This window comes from Salmo salar, chromosome ssa17, assembly GCF_905237065.1.
Source record: "Salmo salar chromosome ssa17, Ssal_v3.1, whole genome shotgun sequence".
Lineage (NCBI taxonomy): Eukaryota > Metazoa > Chordata > Actinopteri > Salmoniformes > Salmonidae > Salmo > Salmo salar.
This window is the reverse complement of record NC_059458.1, coordinates 71,986,799-72,011,400: the sequence shown is the minus strand read 5'-3', so window position 1 is coordinate 72,011,400 and position 24,602 is coordinate 71,986,799. Positions and strand designations below refer to the sequence as shown.

The 24,602-nt window shown below is 35.1% G+C and overlaps 1 protein-coding gene across 2 annotated transcripts in view; it reads right to left on the bottom strand.

The window, feature by feature from the left end:
• The window catches only part of LOC106576477 (plexin-A4), a 643,097-nt gene that overhangs the window by 71,660 nt on the left and 546,835 nt on the right, over window positions 1-24,602 (bottom strand). For both annotated transcript variants that reach the window (XM_045700071.1, XM_045700072.1), the window contains exons 18-20: window positions 3,315-3,554; window positions 2,878-3,030; window positions 734-968 (exon numbers count right to left, since the gene is read on the bottom strand). In XM_045700071.1, the coding sequence (XP_045556027.1) occupies window positions 734-968; window positions 2,878-3,030; window positions 3,315-3,554 (628 nt within the window). The remainder of the gene's footprint in view (window positions 1-733; window positions 969-2,877; window positions 3,031-3,314; window positions 3,555-24,602) is intronic.

The window sequence follows — 24,602 nt, the reverse complement described above, 5'->3', positions numbered from 1 at the left end:
GACTTGTGTCATACACAAAGTAGATGTCCTAATCGACTTGCCAAAACTATAGTTTACAAGAAATTTGTGGAGTGGTTGAAAAACGAGTTTTAATGACTCCAACCTAAGTGTATGTAAACCTCCGACTTCAACTGTAGATACACAAAGTAAACAGCATATTGGGTCAATTTCCACAACAACTAAGAGCTTTGGAGCGTGAGGCTAAACTACTCCACTGTTTTGGTCCCGTGGGTACCACGTTGTAACAGCGGGAGGTGAACCCGTGCACACGCGCAGATACTGTGTGTGTGAGAGCGATGTGTGAGAGCGATGTCTTGCATCTTGCCCACCACAAACTGCGGTGCTGCTCATGCAATGTCATTTTGCTGACTCTACCTATAAGTATGTCTATTGACAGTGTTGGAAAAAATACTCAATCATCATACTTGAGTAAAAGCAAAGATACCTTAATAAATAATGACTCAAGTGAAAGCGAAAGTCACCCAGTAAAATACTACTTGAGTAAAAGACTAAATATATTTGGTTTTAAAAATACTTTTAAGTATCAAAAGTAAGCAAAGTCGACCGCACGATTTTCTTGTATTTTTTATTTACAGATAGATAAGGGCACACTCCTACTCTCAGACATCATTGACAAACGAAACATGTGTTTATTGAGTACAGTGTGTGAAACGGAATTTTCCTTTTGGGTGTCAGGGAAAATGTATGGAGTAAAAATAATGTGAATCCTTACCCTCTTTACACTCCAGGGCCACACGAGACTCCAGGTTGTCCATCTGCATCTGCAGCCTCTTCAGGGTGAGGTCGCTCTCGCGTGACTTGCGTTTGTATGCAATAAGCACTATCACAATGAAGAGGATGAGCAGGGCACCGGCGCCGGCGATGCTGATGATGGCCGTGCTGCTCAGCGGACTGTCTGACGTGATGTGGACCACGCCCGGGGAGAACTCGATGCCGCCCACACGGGCCTGGGGAGGGAGAGACAGGGGAAAGGGGGTGAGAAACAGTGGAAAGGGGTTAGAGACAGGGGAGAGGGGGAGAGGAGGGAGAGAGAAGGGAAAGGGGGTGAGAGACAGGGGAGAGGGGGAAGGGGAGAGGGGAGAGACAGGGGAGAGGGGAGAGACAGGGGAGAGGGGGTGAGAGACAGGGGAGAGGGGGGAGAGAGAGTAGAGAGAAGGGAGAAGGGGTGAAAGACAGGGGAGAGGGAGGAGATGGGTGAGAGACAGGGGAGAGGGGTGAGGGAGAGGGGGTGAGAGACAGGGGAGAGGGGTGAGAGACAGGGGAGAGGGGTGAGGGACAGGGGAGAGGGGTGAGAGACAGGGGAGAGGGGTGAGAGACAGGGGAGAGGGGAGAGGGGTGAGGGACAGAAGAGAGGGGTGAGAGACAGGGGAGAGGGGTGAGAGACAGGGGAGAGGGGTGAGAGACAGGGGAGAGGGGTGAGGGACAGGAGAGAGGGGTGAGAGACAGGGGAGAGGGGTGAGAGACAGGGGAGAGGGGTGAGAGACAGGGGAGAGGGGTGAGAGACAGGGGAGAGGGGGGAGAGACAGGGGAGAGGGGGTGAGAGACAGGGGAGAGGGGTGAGAGACAGGGGAGAGGGGTTGAGAGACAGGGGAGAGGGGTTAGAGACGGGAGAGGGGTGAGAGACAGGGGAGAGGAGTTGAGAGACAGGGGAGAGGGGTTAGAGACGGGAGAGGGGTGAGAGACAGGGGAGAGGAGTTGAGAGACAGGGGAGAGGGGTTAGAGACGGGAGAGGGGTGAGAGACAGGGGAGAGGAGTTGAGAGACAGGGGAGAGGAGAAAAGGGGTTATTGTGTGGATGCACTGAGACCGTGGTTCTGAAGGTTTTGTCTTTCTGAACCTCCTGGGAGGTGTCATCAGAAACGTTGTATTCAAATGGTTGAAACAGAAGTCATATTCCAGTGGTTATTATGAAACAAAACTGTATAAGTGGTTTTATGAAATGAGACACAATTGTGAATCAGCGGGAATAAAATGCATCTTGAATGGTCCACTGTTATAAACAGGAATAAAACAGAGCAGAGAGAGAGACATATTGTCTTGATGTCTGTCTGTCTGTCTCTCTTTCTGTCTCTATTTTTGTCTGTCTCTATTTTACGGTAATGCGTCTGGAAGCCTGTCTCTGTCCGGCTCTATATTACGGTAATGCATCTGGTAGCCACTCTCTCTGTCTGTCTGGCTTTATTTTACGGTAAAGCGTCTGGTAGCCTGTCTCTGTCTGGCTCTATTTTGTGGTAATGTGTCTGGTAGCCTGTCCCTGTCTGAGTGGCTCTATTTTACGGTAATGCGTTTGGTAGCCTTTCTCTCTGTCTGTCTGGCTCTATTTTACAGTAATGGGTCTGGTAGCCTGTCCCTGTCTGAGTGGCTCTATTTTACGGTAATGCGTTTGGTAGCCTTTCTCTCTGTCTGTCTGGCTCTATTTTACAGTAATGTGTCTGGTAGCCTGTCCCTGTCTGAGTGGCTCTATTTTACGGTAATGCGTTTGGTAGCCTTTCTCTCTGTCTGTCTGGCTCTATTTTACAGTAATGGGTCTGGTAGCCTGTCTCTCTTCTTCTGCTGCCCATCAGTCATTGGTCCAGGTGGCAGAGCAGGAAGCGTCTCAGAACCACAAATGGAACCGTTATTGAGTTTCTGCCTGCCTAATCCCTCTTATTGAAACGGTTAGTTGTTGTTTCTCTGTTTGAATGTTGAGAGTGGACAGTATAACCCAACGGTCCGATTGGATTATAGTCTGGGCCTGGCCCGGGACAGCAGGAGGGTGGGGGGGTGGAATGGGGACCTGTGTGTGTGTGTGTGTGTGTGTGTGTGTGTGTGTGTGTGTGTGTGTGTGTGTGTGTGTGTGTGTGTGTGTGTGACTCACCAAAACTTTATGTCGCCCCGTCAGGTTGGGCGACTCACACAGCAGCTGGTTGTCTGACACGGTCAACAGACAAGGTTTATCACCAATCAGAACCGTGTAGTTCAGTTTGCCGTTATTGCCGTTGGTATTGGTGGGAGGGAGGAAGTTCCGCCCCTGAGAAACAGGAAGGACATGACATTGGACTGAGTAAGATATTGTTTTGTTTAAATGGTATGCATACATTTAATATAACTAGACAATGTAGACTATAAACATGTAACAAAACTGTATGCAGAAGTGTGTTATGTATGCAGAGAGAGAGAGACAGAGAGAGAGCGGGAGAGAGAGAGACAGACAGAGAGAGAGACAGACAGAGAGAGAGAGAAGAGAGAGAGAGAGAGAGAGAGAGAGAGAGAGAGAGAGAGAGAGAGAGAGAGAGAACCAAGTCCCCCCTTCACCTTCAGTATGATGGGGGAGCCAGGCTTGAGCTCCAGCACCCCAGACACATGCAGGGGTTCGAACTCGGGGTTGGGGTAGTAGATGAACGGCGTGTTGTTGAGGGCCAGCACTGCCTGCACGTCGTCCAGGATGAAGCCAAACTCATCGGGCCGCGCTGGCACCTCCCTCTGCCTGCTCAAGCTGATGGGCAGCTCTGGGGCCTGGCATAGCATGGACGTGGGGCTGAACACCTGGCATATCTGTTGGCAGAGAGGAGAGGGCACAGGGTGATGAGTATGTCCAACTATGCTATTTTATGTCATTATAGTATATTTATTTTATAGTGGGACGGATACATGGATACATGATAGTAATGATACATGGTCAGTAATAGAGTTATGTTAGTGTTGATACATGGTCAGTAATATAGTTATGTTAGTACTGATACATGGTCAGTAATAGAGTTATGTTAGTGCTGATACATGGTCAGTAATAGAGTTATGTTAGTACTGATGCATGGTCTGAGGCGTTATGTTAGTACTGATACATGGTCAGTAATAGAGTTATGTTAGTACTGATACATGGTCAGTAATAGAGTTATGTTAGTACTGATGCATGGTCAGAGGCGTTATGTTAGTACTGATACATGGCCAGTAATAGAGTTATGTTAGTACTGATACATGGTCAGTAATAGAGTTATGTTAGTACTGATACATGGTCAGTAATAGAGTTATGTTAGTACTGATACATGGTCAGTAATAGAGTTATGTTAGTACTGATACATGGTCAGTAATAGTGTTATGTTAGTACTGATACATGGTCAGTAATAGCGTTATGTTAGTACTGATACATGGTCAGTAATAGTGTTATGTTAGTACTGATACATGGTCAGTAATAGAGTTATGTTAGTACTGATACATGGTCAGTAATAGAGTTATGTTAGTACTGATACATGGTCAGTAATAGAGTTATGTTAGTACTGATACATGGTCAGGAATAGAGTTATGTTAGTACTGATACATGGTCAGTAATATAGTTATGTTAGTACTGATGCATGGTCAGAGGCGTTATGTTAGTACTGATACATGGTCAGTAATAGAGTTATGTTAGTACTGATACATGGTCAGTAATAGAGTTATGTTAGTACTGATACATGGTCAGTAATAGAGTTATGTTAGTACTGATACATGGTCAGTAATAGAGTTATGTTAGTACTGATACATGGTCAGTAATAGAGTTATGTTAGTACTGATACATGGTCAGTAATAGAGTTATGTTAGTACTGATACATGGTCAGTAATATAGTTATGTTAGTACTGATACATGGTCAGTAATAGAGTTATGTTAGTACTGATACATGGTCAGTAATATAGTTATGTTAGTACTGATACATGGTCAGTAATAGAGTTATGTTAGTACTGATACATGGTCAGAGGCGTTATGTTAGTACTGATACATGGTCAGTAATAGAGTTATGTTAGTACTGATACATGGTCAGTAATAGAGTTATGTTAGTACTGATACATGGTCAGTAATATAGTTATGTTAGTACTGATACATGGTCAGTAATAGAGTTATGTTAGTACTGATACATGGTCAGTAATATAGTTATGTTAGTACTGATACATGGTCAGTAATAGAGTTATGTTAGTACTGATACATGGTCAGTAATAGAGTTATGTTAGTACTGATACATGGTCAGTAATAGAGTTATGTTAGTACTGATACATGGTCAGTAATAGAGTTATGTTAGTACTGATACATGGTCAGTAATAGAGTTATGTTAGTACTGATGCATGGTCAGAGGCGTTATGTTAGTACTGATACATGGTCAGTAATAGAGTTATGTTAGTACTGATACATGGTCAGTAATAGAGTTATGTTAGTACTGATACATGGTCAGTAATAGAGTTATGTTAGTACTGATACATGGTCAGTAATAGAGTTATGTTAGTGTTGATACATGGTCAGTAATAGAGTTATGTTAGTACTGATACATGGTCAGTAATAGAGTTATGTTAGTACTGATACATGGTCAGTAATAGAGTTATGTTAGTACTGATACATGGCCAGTAATAGAGTTATGTTAGTACTGATACATGGTCAGTAATAGAGTTATGTTAGTACTGATACATGGTCAGTAATAGAGTTATGTTAGTACTGATACATGGTCAGTAATAGAGTTATGTTAGTACTGATACATGGTCAGTAATAGAGTTATGTTAGTACTGATACATGGTCAGTAATAGAGTTATGTTAGTACTGATACATGGTCAGTAATAGAGTTATGTTAGTACTGATACATGGTCAGTAATAGAGTTATGTTAGTACTGATACATGGTCAGTAATAGAGTTATGTTAGTACTGATACATGGTCAGTAATAGAGTTATGTTAGTACTGATACATGGTCAGTAATAGAGTTATGTTAGTACTGATACATGGTCAGTAATAGAGTTATGTTAGTACTGATACATGGTCAGTAATAGAGTTATGTTAGTACTGATACATGGTCAGTAATAGAGTTATGTTAGTACTGATACATGGTCAGTAATAGAGTTATGTTAGTACTGATACATGGTCAGTAATAGAGTTATGTTAGTACTGATACATGGTCAGTAATAGAGTTATGTTAGTACTGATACATGGTCAGTAATAGAGTTATGTTAGTACTGATACATGGTCAGTAATAGAGTTATGTTAGTACTGATACATGGTCAGTAATAGAGTTATGTTAGTACTGATACATGGTCAGTAATAGAGTTATGTTAGTACTGATACATGGTCAGTAATAGAGTTATGTTAGTACTGATACATGGTCAGTAATAGAGTTATGTTAGTACTGATACATGGTCAGTAATAGAGTTATGTTAGTACTGATACATGGTCAGTAATAGAGTTATGTTAGTACTGATACATGGTCAGTAATAGAGTTATGTTAGTACTGATACATGGTCAGTAATAGAGTTATGTTAGTACTGATACATGGTCAGTAATAGAGTTATGTTAGTACTGATACATGGTCAGTAATAGAGTTATGTTAGTACTGATACATGGTCAGTAATAGAGTTATGTTAGTACTGATACATGGTCAGTAATAGAGTTATGTTAGTACTGATACATGGTCAGTAATAGAGTTATGTTAGTACTGATACATGGTCAGTAATAGAGTTATGTTAGTACTGATACATGGTCAGTAATAGAGTTATGTTAGTACTGATACATGGTCAGTAATAGAGTTATGTTAGTACTGATACATGGTCAGTAATAGAGTTATGTTAGTACTGATACATGGTCAGTAATAGAGTTATGTTAGTACTGATACATGGTCAGTAATAGAGTTATGTTAGTACTGATACATGGTCAGTAATAGAGTTATGTTAGTACTGATACATGGTCAGTAATAGAGTTATGTTAGTACTGATACATGGTCAGTAATAGAGTTATGTTAGTACTGATACATGGTCAGTAATAGAGTTATGTTAGTACTGATACATGGTCAGTAATAGAGTTATGTTAGTACTGATACATGGTCAGTAATAGAGTTATGTTAGTACTGATACATGGTCAGTAATAGAGTTATGTTAGTACTGATACATGGTCAGTAATAGAGTTATGTTAGTACTGATACATGGTCAGTAATAGAGTTATGTTAGTACTGATACATGGTCAGTAATAGAGTTATGTTAGTACTGATACATGGTCAGTAATAGAGTTATGTTAGTACTGATACATGGTCAGTAATAGAGTTATGTTAGTACTGATACATGGTCAGTAATAGAGTTATGTTAGTACTGATACATGGTCAGTAATAGAGTTATGTTAGTACTGATACATGGTCAGTAATAGAGTTATGTTAGTACTGATACATGGTCAGTAATAGAGTTATGTTAGTACTGATACATGGTCAGTAATAGAGTTATGTTAGTACTGATACATGGTCAGTAATAGAGTTATGTTAGTACTGATACATGGTCAGTAATAGAGTTATGTTAGTACTGATACATGGTCAGTAATAGAGTTATGTTAGTACTGATACATGGTCAGTAATAGAGTTATGTTAGTACTGATACATGGTCAGTAATAGAGTTATGTTAGTACTGATACATGGTCAGTAATAGAGTTATGTTAGTACTGATACATGGTCAGTAATAGAGTTATGTTAGTACTGATACATGGTCAGTAATAGAGTTATGTTAGTACTGATACATGGTCAGTAATAGAGTTATGTTAGTACTGATACATGGTCAGTAATAGAGTTATGTTAGTACTGATACATGGTCAGTAATAGAGTTATGTTAGTACTGATACATGGTCAGTAATAGAGTTATGTTAGTACTGATACATGGTCAGTAATAGAGTTATGTTAGTACTGATACATGGTCAGTAATAGAGTTATGTTAGTACTGATACATGGTCAGTAATAGAGTTATGTTAGTACTGATACATGGTCAGTAATAGAGTTATGTTAGTACTGATACATGGTCAGTAATAGAGTTATGTTAGTACTGATACATGGTCAGTAATAGAGTTATGTTAGTACTGATACATGGTCAGTAATAGAGTTATGTTAGTACTGATACATGGTCAGTAATAGAGTTATGTTAGTACTGATACATGGTCAGTAATAGAGTTATGTTAGTACTGATACATGGTCAGTAATAGAGTTATGTTAGTACTGATACATGGTCAGTAATAGAGTTATGTTAGTACTGATACATGGTCAGTAATAGAGTTATGTTAGTACTGATACATGGTCAGTAATAGAGTTATGTTAGTACTGATACATGGTCAGTAATAGAGTTATGTTAGTACTGATACATGGTCAGTAATAGAGTTATGTTAGTACTGATACATGGTCAGTAATAGAGTTATGTTAGTACTGATACATGGTCAGTAATAGAGTTATGTTAGTACTGATACATGGTCAGTAATAGAGTTATGTTAGTACTGATACATGGTCAGTAATAGAGTTATGTTAGTACTGATACATGGTCAGTAATAGAGTTATGTTAGTACTGATACATGGTCAGTAATAGAGTTATGTTAGTACTGATACATGGTCAGTAATAGAGTTATGTTAGTACTGATACATGGTCAGTAATAGAGTTATGTTAGTACTGATACATGGTCAGTAATAGAGTTATGTTAGTACTGATACATGGTCAGTAATAGAGTTATGTTAGTACTGATACATGGTCAGTAATAGAGTTATGTTAGTACTGATACATGGTCAGTAATAGAGTTATGTTAGTACTGATACATGGTCAGTAATAGAGTTATGTTAGTACTGATACATGGTCAGTAATAGAGTTATGTTAGTACTGATACATGGTCAGTAATAGAGTTATGTTAGTACTGATACATGGTCAGTAATAGAGTTATGTTAGTACTGATACATGGTCAGTAATAGAGTTATGTTAGTACTGATACATGGTCAGTAATAGAGTTATGTTAGTACTGATACATGGTCAGTAATAGAGTTATGTTAGTACTGATACATGGTCAGTAATAGAGTTATGTTAGTACTGATACATGGTCAGTAATAGAGTTATGTTAGTACTGATACATGGTCAGTAATAGAGTTATGTTAGTACTGATACATGGTCAGTAATAGAGTTATGTTAGTACTGATACATGGTCAGTAATAGAGTTATGTTAGTACTGATACATGGTCAGTAATAGAGTTATGTTAGTACTGATACATGGTCAGTAATAGAGTTATGTTAGTACTGATACATGGTCAGTAATAGAGTTATGTTAGTACTGATACATGGTCAGTAATAGAGTTATGTTAGTACTGATACATGGTCAGTAATAGAGTTATGTTAGTACTGATACATGGTCAGTAATAGAGTTATGTTAGTACTGATACATGGTCAGTAATAGAGTTATGTTAGTACTGATACATGGTCAGTAATAGAGTTATGTTAGTACTGATACATGGTCAGTAATAGAGTTATGTTAGTACTGATACATGGTCAGTAATAGAGTTATGTTAGTACTGATACATGGTCAGTAATAGAGTTATGTTAGTACTGATACATGGTCAGTAATAGAGTTATGTTAGTACTGATACATGGTCAGTAATAGAGTTATGTTAGTACTGATACATGGTCAGTAATAGAGTTATGTTAGTACTGATACATGGTCAGTAATAGAGTTATGTTAGTACTGATACATGGTCAGTAATAGAGTTATGTTAGTACTGATACATGGTCAGTAATAGAGTTATGTTAGTACTGATACATGGTCAGTAATAGAGTTATGTTAGTACTGATACATGGTCAGTAATAGAGTTATGTTAGTACTGATACATGGTCAGTAATAGAGTTATGTTAGTACTGATACATGGTCAGTAATAGAGTTATGTTAGTACTGATACATGGTCAGTAATAGAGTTATGTTAGTACTGATACATGGTCAGTAATAGAGTTATGTTAGTACTGATACATGGTCAGTAATAGAGTTATGTTAGTACTGATACATGGTCAGTAATAGAGTTATGTTAGTACTGATACATGGTCAGTAATAGAGTTATGTTAGTACTGATACATGGTCAGTAATAGAGTTATGTTAGTACTGATACATGGTCAGTAATAGAGTTATGTTAGTACTGATACATGGTCAGTAATAGAGTTATGTTAGTACTGATACATGGTCAGTAATAGAGTTATGTTAGTACTGATACATGGTCAGTAATAGAGTTATGTTAGTACTGATACATGGTCAGTAATAGAGTTATGTTAGTACTGATACATGGTCAGTAATAGAGTTATGTTAGTACTGATACATGGTCAGTAATAGAGTTATGTTAGTACTGATACATGGTCAGTAATAGAGTTATGTTAGTACTGATACATGGTCAGTAATAGAGTTATGTTAGTACTGATACATGGTCAGTAATAGAGTTATGTTAGTACTGATACATGGTCAGTAATAGAGTTATGTTAGTACTGATACATGGTCAGTAATAGAGTTATGTTAGTACTGATACATGGTCAGTAATAGAGTTATGTTAGTACTGATACATGGTCAGTAATAGAGTTATGTTAGTACTGATACATGGTCAGTAATAGAGTTATGTTAGTACTGATACATGGTCAGTAATAGAGTTATGTTAGTACTGATACATGGTCAGTAATAGAGTTATGTTAGTACTGATACATGGTCAGTAATAGAGTTATGTTAGTACTGATACATGGTCAGTAATAGAGTTATGTTAGTACTGATACATGGTCAGTAATAGAGTTATGTTAGTACTGATACATGGTCAGTAATAGAGTTATGTTAGTGTTGATACATGGTCAGTAATAGAGTTATGTTAGTACTGATACATGGTCAGTAATAGAGTTATGTTAGTACTGATACATGGTCAGTAATAGAGTTATGTTAGTACTGATACATGGTCAGTAATAGAGTTATGTTAGTACTGATACATGGTCAGTAATAGAGTTATGTTAGTACTGATACATGGTCAGTAATAGAGTTATGTTAGTACTGATACATGGTCAGTAATAGAGTTATGTTAGTACTGATACATGGTCAGTAATAGAGTTATGTTAGTACTGATACATGGTCAGTAATAGAGTTATGTTAGTACTGATACATGGTCAGTAATAGAGTTATGTTAGTACTGATACATGGTCAGTAATAGAGTTATGTTAGTACTGATACATGGTCAGTAATAGAGTTATGTTAGTACTGATACATGGTCAGTAATAGAGTTATGTTAGTACTGATACATGGTCAGTAATAGAGTTATGTTAGTGTTGATACATGGTCAGTAATAGAGTTATGTTAGTACTGATACATGGTCAGTAATAGAGTTATGTTAGTACTGATACATGGTCAGTAATAGAGTTATGTTAGTACTGATACATGGTCAGTAATAGAGTTATGTTAGTACTGATACATGGTCAGTAATAGAGTTATGTTAGTACTGATACATGGTCAGTAATAGAGTTATGTTAGTACTGATACATGGTCAGTAATAGAGTTATGTTAGTACTGATACATGGTCAGTAATAGAGTTATGTTAGTACTGATACATGGTCAGTAATAGAGTTATGTTAGTACTGATACATGGTCAGTAATAGAGTTATGTTAGTACTGATACATGGTCAGTAATAGAGTTATGTTAGTACTGATACATGGTCAGTAATAGAGTTATGTTAGTACTGATACATGGTCAGTAATAGAGTTATGTTAGTACTGATACATGGTCAGTAATAGAGTTATGTTAGTACTGATACATGGTCAGTAATAGAGTTATGTTAGTACTGATACATGGTCAGTAATAGAGTTATGTTAGTACTGATACATGGTCAGTAATAGAGTTATGTTAGTACTGATACATGGTCAGTAATAGAGTTATGTTAGTACTGATACATGGTCAGTAATAGAGTTATGTTAGTACTGATACATGGTCAGTAATAGAGTTATGTTAGTACTGATACATGGTCAGTAATAGAGTTATGTTAGTACTGATACATGGTCAGTAATAGAGTTATGTTAGTACTGATACATGGTCAGTAATAGAGTTATGTTAGTACTGATACATGGTCAGTAATAGAGTTATGTTAGTACTGATACATGGTCAGTAATAGAGTTATGTTAGTACTGATACATGGTCAGTAATAGAGTTATGTTAGTACTGATACATGGTCAGTAATAGAGTTATGTTAGTACTGATACATGGTCAGTAATAGAGTTATGTTAGTACTGATACATGGTCAGTAATAGAGTTATGTTAGTACTGATACATGGTCAGTAATAGAGTTATGTTAGTACTGATACATGGTCAGTAATAGAGTTATGTTAGTACTGATACATGGTCAGTAATAGAGTTATGTTAGTACTGATACATGGTCAGTAATAGAGTTATGTTAGTACTGATACATGGTCAGTAATAGAGTTATGTTAGTACTGATACATGGTCAGTAATAGAGTTATGTTAGTACTGATACATGGTCAGTAATAGAGTTATGTTAGTACTGATACATGGTCAGTAATAGAGTTATGTTAGTACTGATACATGGTCAGTAATAGAGTTATGTTAGTACTGATACATGGTCAGTAATAGAGTTATGTTAGTACTGATACATGGTCAGTAATAGAGTTATGTTAGTGTTGATACATGGTCAGTAATAGAGTTATGTTAGTGTTGATACATGGCCAGTAATAGAGTTATGTTAGTACTGATACATGGTCAGTAATAGAGTTATGTTAGTACTGATACATGGTCAGTAATAGAGTTATGTTAGTACTGATACATGGTCAGTAATAGAGTTATGTTAGTACTGATACATGGTCAGTAATAGAGTTATGTTAGTACTGATACATGGTCAGTAATAGAGTTATGTTAGTACTGATACATGGTCAGTAATAGAGTTATGTTAGTACTGATACATGGTCAGTAATAGAGTTATGTTAGTACTGATACATGGTCAGTAATAGAGTTATGTTAGTACTGATACATGGTCAGTAATAGAGTTATGTTAGTACTGATACATGGTCAGTAATAGAGTTATGTTAGTACTGATACATGGTCAGTAATAGAGTTATGTTAGTACTGATACATGGTCAGTAATAGAGTTATGTTAGTACTGATACATGGTCAGTAATAGAGTTATGTTAGTACTGATACATGGTCAGTAATAGAGTTATGTTAGTACTGATACATGGTCAGTAATAGAGTTATGTTAGTACTGATACATGGTCAGTAATAGAGTTATGTTAGTACTGATACATGGTCAGTAATAGAGTTATGTTAGTACTGATACATGGTCAGTAATAGAGTTATGTTAGTACTGATACATGGTCAGTAATAGAGTTATGTTAGTACTGATACATGGTCAGTAATAGAGTTATGTTAGTACTGATACATGGTCAGTAATAGAGTTATGTTAGTACTGATACATGGTCAGTAATAGAGTTATGTTAGTACTGATACATGGTCAGTAATAGAGTTATGTTAGTACTGATACATGGTCAGTAATAGAGTTATGTTAGTACTGATACATGGTCAGTAATAGAGTTATGTTAGTACTGATACATGGTCAGTAATAGAGTTATGTTAGTACTGATACATGGTCAGTAATAGAGTTATGTTAGTACTGATACATGGTCAGTAATAGAGTTATGTTAGTACTGATACATGGTCAGTAATAGAGTTATGTTAGTACTGATACATGGTCAGTAATAGAGTTATGTTAGTACTGATACATGGTCAGTAATAGAGTTATGTTAGTACTGATACATGGTCAGTAATAGAGTTATGTTAGTACTGATACATGGTCAGTAATAGAGTTATGTTAGTACTGATACATGGTCAGTAATAGAGTTATGTTAGTACTGATACATGGTCAGTAATAGAGTTATGTTAGTACTGATACATGGTCAGTAATAGAGTTATGTTAGTACTGATACATGGTCAGTAATAGAGTTATGTTAGTACTGATACATGGTCAGTAATAGAGTTATGTTAGTACTGATACATGGTCAGTAATAGAGTTATGTTAGTACTGATACATGGTCAGTAATAGAGTTATGTTAGTACTGATACATGGTCAGTAATAGAGTTATGTTAGTACTGATACATGGTCAGTAATAGAGTTATGTTAGTACTGATACATGGTCAGTAATAGAGTTATGTTAGTACTGATACATGGTCAGTAATAGAGTTATGTTAGTACTGATACATGGTCAGTAATAGAGTTATGTTAGTACTGATACATGGTCAGTAATAGAGTTATGTTAGTACTGATACATGGTCAGTAATAGAGTTATGTTAGTACTGATACATGGTCAGTAATAGAGTTATGTTAGTACTGATACATGGTCAGTAATAGAGTTATGTTAGTACTGATACATGGTCAGTAATAGAGTTATGTTAGTACTGATACATGGTCAGTAATAGAGTTATGTTAGTACTGATACATGGTCAGTAATAGAGTTATGTTAGTACTGATACATGGTCAGTAATAGAGTTATGTTAGTACTGATACATGGTCAGTAATAGAGTTATGTTAGTACTGATACATGGTCAGTAATAGAGTTATGTTAGTACTGATACATGGTCAGTAATAGAGTTATGTTAGTACTGATACATGGTCAGTAATAGAGTTATGTTAGTACTGATACATGGTCAGTAATAGAGTTATGTTAGTGTTGATACATGGCCAGTAATGAGTTATGTTAGTACTGATACATGGTCAGTAATATAGTTATGTTAGTACTGATACATGGTCAGTAATAGAGTTATGTTAGTACTGATACATGGTCAGTAATAGAGTTATGTTAGTACTGATACATGGTCAGTAATAGAGTTATGTTAGTACTGATACATGGTCAGTAATAGAGTTATGTTAGTACTGATACATGGTCAGAGGCGTTATGTTAGTACTGATACATGGTCAGTAATAGAGTTATGTTAGTACTGATACATGGTCAGTAATAGAGTTATGTTAGTACTGATACATGGTCAGTAATAGAGTTATGTTAGTACTGATACATGGTCAGTAATAGAGTTATGTTAGTACTGATACATGGTCAGTAATAGAGTTATGTTAGTACTGATACATGGTCAGTAATAGAGTTATGTTAGTACTGATACATGGTCAGTAATAGAGTTATGTTAGTACTGATACATGGTCAGTAATAGAGTTATGTTAGTACTGATACATGGTCAGTAATAGAGTTATGTTAGTACTGATACATGGTCAGTAATAGAGTTATGTTAGTACTGATACATGGTCAGTAATAGAGTTATGTTAGTACTGATACATGGTCAGTAATAGAGTTATGTTAGTACTGATACATGGTCAGTAATAGAGTTATGTTAGTACTGATACATGGTCAGTAATAGAGTTATGTTAGTACTGATACATGGTCAGTAATAGAGTTATGTTAGTACTGATACATGGTCAGTAATAGAGTTATGTTAGTACTGATACATGGTCAGTAATAGAGTTATGTTAGTACTGATACATGGTCAGTAATAGAGTTATGTTAGTACTGATACATGGTCAGTAATAGAGTTATGTTAGTACTGATACATGGTCAGTAATAGAGTTATGTTAGTACTGATACATGGTCAGTAATAGAGTTATGTTAGTACTGATACATGGTCAGTAATAGAGTTATGTTAGTACTGATACATGGTCAGTAATAGAGTTATGTTAGTACTGATACATGGTCAGTAATAGAGTTATGTTAGTACTGATACATGGTCAGTAATAGAGTTATGTTAGTACTGATACATGGTCAGTAATAGAGTTATGTTAGTACTGATACATGGTCAGTAATAGAGTTATGTTAGTACTGATACATGGTCAGTAATAGAGTTATGTTAGTACTGATACATGGTCAGTAATAGAGTTATGTTAGTGTTGATACATGGCCAGTAATAGAGTTATGTTAGTACTGATACATGGTCAGTAATAGAGTTATGTTAGTACTGATACATGGTCAGTAATAGAGTTATGTTAGTACTGATACATGGTCAGTAATAGAGTTATGTTAGTACTGATACATGGTCAGTAATAGAGTTATGTTAGTGTTGATACATGGTCAGTAATAGAGTTATGTTAGTACTGATACATGGTCAGTAATAGAGTTATGTTAGTACTGATACATGGTCAGTAATAGAGTTATGTTAGTACTGATACATGGTCAGTAATAGAGTTATGTTAGTACTGATACATGGTCAGTAATAGAGTTATGTTAGTACTGATACATGGTCAGTAATAGAGTTATGTTAGTACTGATACATGGTCAGTAATAGAGTTATGTTAGTACTGATACATGGTCAGTAATAGAGTTATGTTAGTACTGATACATGGTCAGAGGCGTTATGTTAGTACTGATACATGGTCAGTAATAGAGTTATGTTAGTACTGATACATGGTCAGTAATAGAGTTATGTTAGTACTGATACATGGTCAGTAATAGAGTTATGTTAGTACTGATACATGGTCAGTAATAGAGTTATGTTAGTACTGATACATGGTCAGTAATAGAGTTATGTTAGTACTGATACATGGTCAGTAATAGAGTTATGTTAGTACTGATACATGGTCAGTAATAGAGTTATGTTAGTACTGATACATGGTCAGTAATAGAGTTATGTTAGTACTGATACATGGTCAGTAATAGAGTTATGTTAGTACTGATACATGGTCAGTAATAGAGTTATGTTAGTACTGATACATGGTCAGTAATAGAGTTATGTTAGTACTGATACATGGTCAGTAATAGAGTTATGTTAGTACTGATACATGGTCAGTAATAGAGTTATGTTAGTACTGATACATGGTCAGTAATAGAGTTATGTTAGTACTGATACATGGTCAGTAATAGAGTTATGTTAGTACTGATACATGGTCAGTAATAGAGTTATGTTAGTACTGATACATGGTCAGTAATAGAGTTATGTTAGTACTGATACATGGTCAGTAATAGAGTTATGTTAGTACTGATACATGGTCAGTAATAGAGTTATGTTAGTACTGATACATGGTCAGTAATAGAGTTATGTTAGTACTGATACATGGTCAGTAATAGAGTTATGTTAGTACTGATACATGGTCAGTAATAGAGTTATGTTAGTACTGATACATGGTCAGTAATAGAGTTATGTTAGTACTGATACATGGTCAGTAATAGAGTTATGTTAGTACTGATACATGGTCAGTAATAGAGTTATGTTAGTACTGATACATGGTCAGTAATAGAGTTATGTTAGTACTGATACATGGTCAGTAATAGAGTTATGTTAGTACTGATACATGGTCAGTAATAGAGTTATGTTAGTACTGATACATGGTCAGTAATAGAGTTATGTTAGTACTGATACATGGTCAGTAATAGAGTTATGTTAGTACTGATACATGGTCAGTAATAGAGTTATGTTAGTACTGATACATGGTCAGTAATAGAGTTATGTTAGTACTGATACATGGTCAGTAATAGAGTTATGTTAGTACTGATACATGGTCAGTAATAGAGTTATGTTAGTACTGATACATGGTCAGTAATAGAGTTATGTTAGTACTGATACATGGTCAGTAATAGAGTTATGTTAGTACTGATACATGGTCAGTAATAGAGTTATGTTAGTACTGATACATGGTCAGTAATAGAGTTATGTTAGTACTGATACATGGTCAGTAATAGAGTTATGTTAGTACTGATACATGGTCAGTAATAGAGTTATGTTAGTACTGATACATGGTCAGTAATAGAGTTATGTTAGTGTTGATACATGGCCAGTAATAGAGTTATGTTAGTACTGATACATGGTCAGTAATAGAGTTATGTTAGTACTGATACATGGTCAGTAATAGAGTTATGTTAGTACTGATACATGGTCAGTAATAGAGTTATGTTAGTACTGATACATGGTCAGTAATAGAGTTATGTTAGTACTGATACATGGTCAGTAATAGAGTTATGTTAGTACTGATACATGGTCAGTAATAGAGTTATGTTAGTACTGATACATGGTCAGTAATAGAGTTATGTTAGTACTGATACATGGTCAGTAATAGAGTTATGTTAGTACTGATACATGGTCAGTAATAGAGTTATGTTAGTACTGATACATGGTCAGTAATAGAGTTATGTTAGTACTGATACATGGTCAGAATAGGGTTATGTTAGTACTGATACATGGTCAGTAATAGAGTTATGTTAGTACTGATACATGGTCAGTAATAGAGTTATGTTAGTACTGATACATGGTCAGTAATAGAGTTATGTTAGTACTGATACATGGTCAGTAATAGAGTTATGTTAGTACTGATACATGGTCAGTAATAGAGTTATGTTAGTACTGATACATGGTCAGTAATAGAGTTATGTTAGTACTGATACATGGTCAGTAATAGAGTTATGTTAGTACTGATACATGGTCAGTAATAGAGTTATGTTAGTACTGATACATGGTCAGTAATAGAGTTATGTTAGTACTGATACATGGTCAGTAATAGAGTTATGTTAGTACTGATACATGGTCAGTAATAGAGTTATGTTAGTACTGATACATGGTCAGTAATAGAGTTATGTTAGTACTGATACATGGTCAGTAATAGAGTTATGTTAGTACTGATACATGGTCAGTAATAGAGTTATGTTAGTACTGATACATGGTCAGTAATAGAGTTATGTTAGTACTGATACATGGTCAGTAATAGAGTTATGTTAGTGTTGATACATGGTCAGTAATAGAGTTATGTTAGTACTGATACATGGTCAGTAATAGAGTTATGTTAGTACTGATACATGGTCAGTAATAGAGTTATGTTAGTACTGATACATGGTCAGTAATAGAGTTATGTTAGTACTGATACATGGTCAGTAATAGAGTTATGTTAGTACTGATACATGGTCAGTAATAGAGTTATGTTAGTACTGATACATGGTCAGTAATAGAGTTATGTTAGTACTGATACATGGTCAGTAATAGAGTTATGTTAGTACTGATACATGGTCAGTAATAGAGTTATGTTAGTACTGATACATGGTCAGTAATAGAGTTATGTTAGTACTGATACATGGTCAGTAATAGAGTTATGTTAGTACTGATACATGGTCAGTAATAGAGTTATGTTAGTACTGATACATGGTCAGTAATAGAGTTATGTTAGTACTGATACATGGTCAGTAATAGAGTTATGTTAGTACTGATACATGGTCAGTAATAGAGTTATGTTAGTACTGATACATGGTCAGTAATAGAGTTATGTTAGTACTGATACATGGTCAGTAATAGAGTTATGTTAGTACTGATACATGGTCAGTAATAGAGTTATGTTAGTACTGATACATGGTCAGTAATAGAGTTATGTTAGTACTGATACATGGTCAGTAATAGAGTTATGTTAGTACTGATACATGGTCAGTAATAGAGTTATGTTAGTACTGATACATGGTCAGTAATAGAGTTATGTTAGTACTGATACATGGTCAGTAATAGAGTTATGTTAGTACTGATACATGGTCAGTAATAGAGTTATGTTAGTACTGATACATGGTCAGTAATAGAGTTATGTTAGTACTGATACATGGTCAGTAATAGAGTTATGTTAGTACTGATACATGGTCAGTAATAGAGTTATGTTAGTACTGATACATGGTCAGTAATAGAGTTATGTTAGTACTGATACATGGTCAGTAATAGAGTTATGTTAGTACTGATACATGGTCAGTAATAGAGTTATGTTAGTACTGATACATGGTCAGTAATAGAGTTATGTTAGTACTGATACATGGTCAGTAATAGAGTTATGTTAGTACTGATACATGGTCAGTAATAGAGTTATGTTAGTACTGATACATGGTCAGTAATAGAGTTATGTTAGTACTGATACATGGTCAGTAATAGAGTTATGTTAGTACTGATACATGGTCAGTAATAGAGTTATGTTAGTACTGATACATGGTCAGTAATAGAGTTATGTTAGTACTGATACATGGTCAGTAATAGAGTTATGTTAGTACTGATACATGGTCAGTAATAGAGTTATGTTAGTACTGATACATGGTCAGTAATAGAGTTATGTTAGTACTGATACATGGTCAGTAATAGAGTTATGTTAGTACTGATACATGGTCAGTAATAGAGTTATGTTAGTACTGATACATGGTCAGTAATAGAGTTATGTTAGTACTGATACATGGTCAGTAATAGAGTTATGTTAGTACTGATACATGGTCAGTAATAGAGTTATGTTAGTACTGATACATGGTCAGTAATAGAGTTATGTTAGTACTGATACATGGTCAGTAATAGAGTTATGTTAGTACTGATACATGGTCAGTAATAGAGTTATGTTAGTACTGATACATGGTCAGTAATAGAGTTATGTTAGTACTGATACATGGTCAGTAATAGAGTTATGTTAGTACTGATACATGGTCAGTAATAGAGTTATGTTAGTACTGATACATGGTCAGTAATAGAGTTATGTTAGTACTGATACATGGTCAGTAATAGAGTTATGTTAGTACTGATACATGGTCAGTAATAGAGTTATGTTAGTACTGATACATGGTCAGTAATAGAGTTATGTTAGTACTGATACATGGTCAGTAATAGAGTTATGTTAGTACTGATACATGGTCAGTAATAGAGTTATGTTAGTACTGATACATGGTCAGTAATAGAGTTATGTTAGTACTGATACATGGTCAGTAATAGAGTTATGTTAGTACTGATACATGGTCAGTAATAGAGTTATGTTAGTACTGATACATGGTCAGTAATAGAGTTATGTTAGTACTGATACATGGTCAGTAATAGAGTTATGTTAGTACTGATACATGGTCAGTAATAGAGTTATGTTAGTACTGATACATGGTCAGTAATAGAGTTATGTTAGTACTGATACATGGTCAGTAATAGAGTTATGTTAGTACTGATACATGGTCAGTAATAGAGTTATGTTAGTACTGATACATGGTCAGTAATAGAGTTATGTTAGTACTGATACATGGTCAGTAATAGAGTTATGTTAGTACTGATACATGGTCAGTAATAGAGTTATGTTAGTACTGATACATGGTCAGTAATAGAGTTATGTTAGTACTGATACATGGTCAGTAATAGAGTTATGTTAGTACTGATACATGGTCAGTAATAGAGTTATGTTAGTACTGATACATGGTCAGTAATAGAGTTATGTTAGTACTGATACATGGTCAGTAATAGAGTTATGTTAGTACTGATACATGGTCAGTAATAGAGTTATGTTAGTACTGATACATGGTCAGTAATAGAGTTATGTTAGTACTGATACATGGTCAGTAATAGAGTTATGTTAGTACTGATACATGGTCAGTAATAGAGTTATGTTAGTACTGATACATGGTCAGTAATAGAGTTATGTTAGTACTGATACATGGTCAGTAATAGAGTTATGTTAGTACTGATACATGGTCAGTAATAGAGTTATGTTAGTACTGATACATGGTCAGTAATAGAGTTATGTTAGTACTGATACATGGTCAGTAATAGAGTTATGTTAGTACTGATACATGGTCAGTAATAGAGTTATGTTAGTACTGATACATGGTCAGTAATAGAGTTATGTTAGTACTGATACATGGTCAGTAATAGAGTTATGTTAGTACTGATACATGGTCAGTAATAGAGTTATGTTAGTACTGATACATGGTCAGTAATAGAGTTATGTTAGTACTGATACATGGTCAGTAATAGAGTTATGTTAGTACTGATACATGGTCAGTAATAGAGTTATGTTAGTACTGATACATGGTCAGTAATAGAGTTATGTTAGTACTGATACATGGTCAGTAATAGAGTTATGTTAGTACTGATACATGGTCAGTAATAGAGTTATGTTAGTACTGATACATGGTCAGTAATAGAGTTATGTTAGTACTGATACATGGTCAGTAATAGAGTTATGTTAGTACTGATACATGGTCAGTAATAGAGTTATGTTAGTACTGATACATGGTCAGTAATAGAGTTATGTTAGTACTGATACATGGTCAGTAATAGAGTTATGTTAGTACTGATACATGGTCAGTAATAGAGTTATGTTAGTACTGATACATGGTCAGTAATAGAGTTATGTTAGTACTGATACATGGTCAGTAATAGAGTTATGTTAGTACTGATACATGGTCAGTAATAGAGTTATGTTAGTACTGATACATGGTCAGTAATAGAGTTATGTTAGTACTGATACATGGTCAGTAATAGAGTTATGTTAGTACTGATACATGGTCAGTAATAGAGTTATGTTAGTACTGATACATGGTCAGTAATAGAGTTATGTTAGTACTGATACATGGTCAGTAATAGAGTTATGTTAGTACTGATACATGGTCAGTAATAGAGTTATGTTAGTACTGATACATGGTCAGTAATAGAGTTATGTTAGTACTGATACATGGTCAGTAATAGAGTTATGTTAGTACTGATACATGGTCAGTAATAGAGTTATGTTAGTACTGATACATGGTCAGTAATAGAGTTATGTTAGTACTGATACATGGTCAGTAATAGAGTTATGTTAGTACTGATACATGGTCAGTAATAGAGTTATGTTAGTACTGATACATGGTCAGTAATAGAGTTATGTTAGTACTGATACATGGTCAGTAATAGAGTTATGTTAGTACTGATACATGGTCAGTAATAGAGTTATGTTAGTACTGATACATGGTCAGTAATAGAGTTATGTTAGTACTGATACATGGTCAGTAATAGAGTTATGTTAGTACTGATACATGGTCAGTAATAGAGTTATGTTAGTACTGATACATGGTCAGTAATAGAGTTATGTTAGTACTGATACATGGTCAGTAATAGAGTTATGTTAGTACTGATACATGGTCAGTAATAGAGTTATGTTAGTACTGATACATGGTCAGTAATAGAGTTATGTTAGTACTGATACATGGTCAGTAATAGAGTTATGTTAGTACTGATACATGGTCAGTAATAGAGTTATGTTAGTACTGATACATGGTCAGTAATAGAGTTATGTTAGTACTGATACATGGTCAGTAATAGAGTTATGTTAGTACTGATACATGGTCAGTAATAGAGTTATGTTAGTACTGATACATGGTCAGTAATAGAGTTATGTTAGTACTGATACATGGTCAGTAATAGAGTTATGTTAGTACTGATACATGGTCAGTAATAGAGTTATGTTAGTACTGATACATGGTCAGTAATAGAGTTATGTTAGTACTGATACATGGTCAGTAATAGAGTTATGTTAGTACTGATACATGGTCAGTAATAGAGTTATGTTAGTACTGATACATGGTCAGTAATAGAGTTATGTTAGTACTGATACATGGTCAGTAATAGAGTTATGTTAGTACTGATACATGGTCAGTAATAGAGTTATGTTAGTACTGATACATGGTCAGTAATAGAGTTATGTTAGTACTGATACATGGTCAGTAATAGAGTTATGTTAGTACTGATACATGGTCAGTAATAGAGTTATGTTAGTACTGATACATGGTCAGTAATAGAGTTATGTTAGTACTGATACATGGTCAGTAATAGAGTTATGTTAGTACTGATACATGGTCAGTAATAGAGTTATGTTAGTGTTGATACATGGTCAGTAATAGAGTTATGTTAGTACTGATACATGGTCAGTAATAGAGTTATGTTAGTACTGATACATGGTCAGTAATAGAGTTATGTTAGTACTGATACATGGTCAGTAATAGAGTTATGTTAGTACTGATACATGGTCAGTAATAGAGTTATGTTAGTACTGATACATGGTCAGTAATAGAGTTATGTTAGTACTGATACATGGTCAGTAATAGAGTTATGTTAGTACTGATACATGGTCAGTAATAGAGTTATGTTAGTACTGATACATGGTCAGTAATAGAGTTATGTTAGTACTGATACATGGTCAGTAATAGAGTTATGTTAGTACTGATACATGGTCAGTAATAGAGTTATGTTAGTACTGATACATGGTCAGTAATAGAGTTATGTTAGTACTGATACATGGTCAGTAATAGAGTTATGTTAGTACTGATACATGGTCAGTAATAGAGTTATGTTAGTACTGATACATGGTCAGTAATAGAGTTATGTTAGTACTGATACATGGTCAGTAATAGAGTTATGTTAGTACTGATACATGGTCAGTAATAGAGTTATGTTAGTACTGATACATGGTCAGTAATAGAGTTATGTTAGTACTGATACATGGTCAGTAATAGAGTTATGTTAGTACTGATACATGGTCAGTAATAGAGTTATGTTAGTACTGATACATGGTCAGTAATAGAGTTATGTTAGTACTGATACATGGTCAGTAATAGAGTTATGTTAGTACTGATACATGGTCAGTAATAGAGTTATGTTAGTACTGATACATGGTCAGTAATAGAGTTATGTTAGTACTGATACATGGTCAGTAATAGAGTTATGTTAGTACTGATACATGGTCAGTAATAGAGTTATGTTAGTACTGATACATGGTCAGTAATAGAGTTATGTTAGTACTGATACATGGTCAGTAATAGAGTTATGTTAGTACTGATACATGGTCAGTAATAGAGTTATGTTAGTACTGATACATGGTCAGTAATAGAGTTATGTTAGTACTGATACATGGTCAGTAATAGAGTTATGTTAGTACTGATACATGGTCAGTAATAGAGTTATGTTAGTACTGATACATGGTCAGTAATAGAGTTATGTTAGTACTGATACATGGTCAGTAATAGAGTTATGTTAGTACTGATACATGGTCAGTAATAGAGTTATGTTAGTACTGATACATGGTCA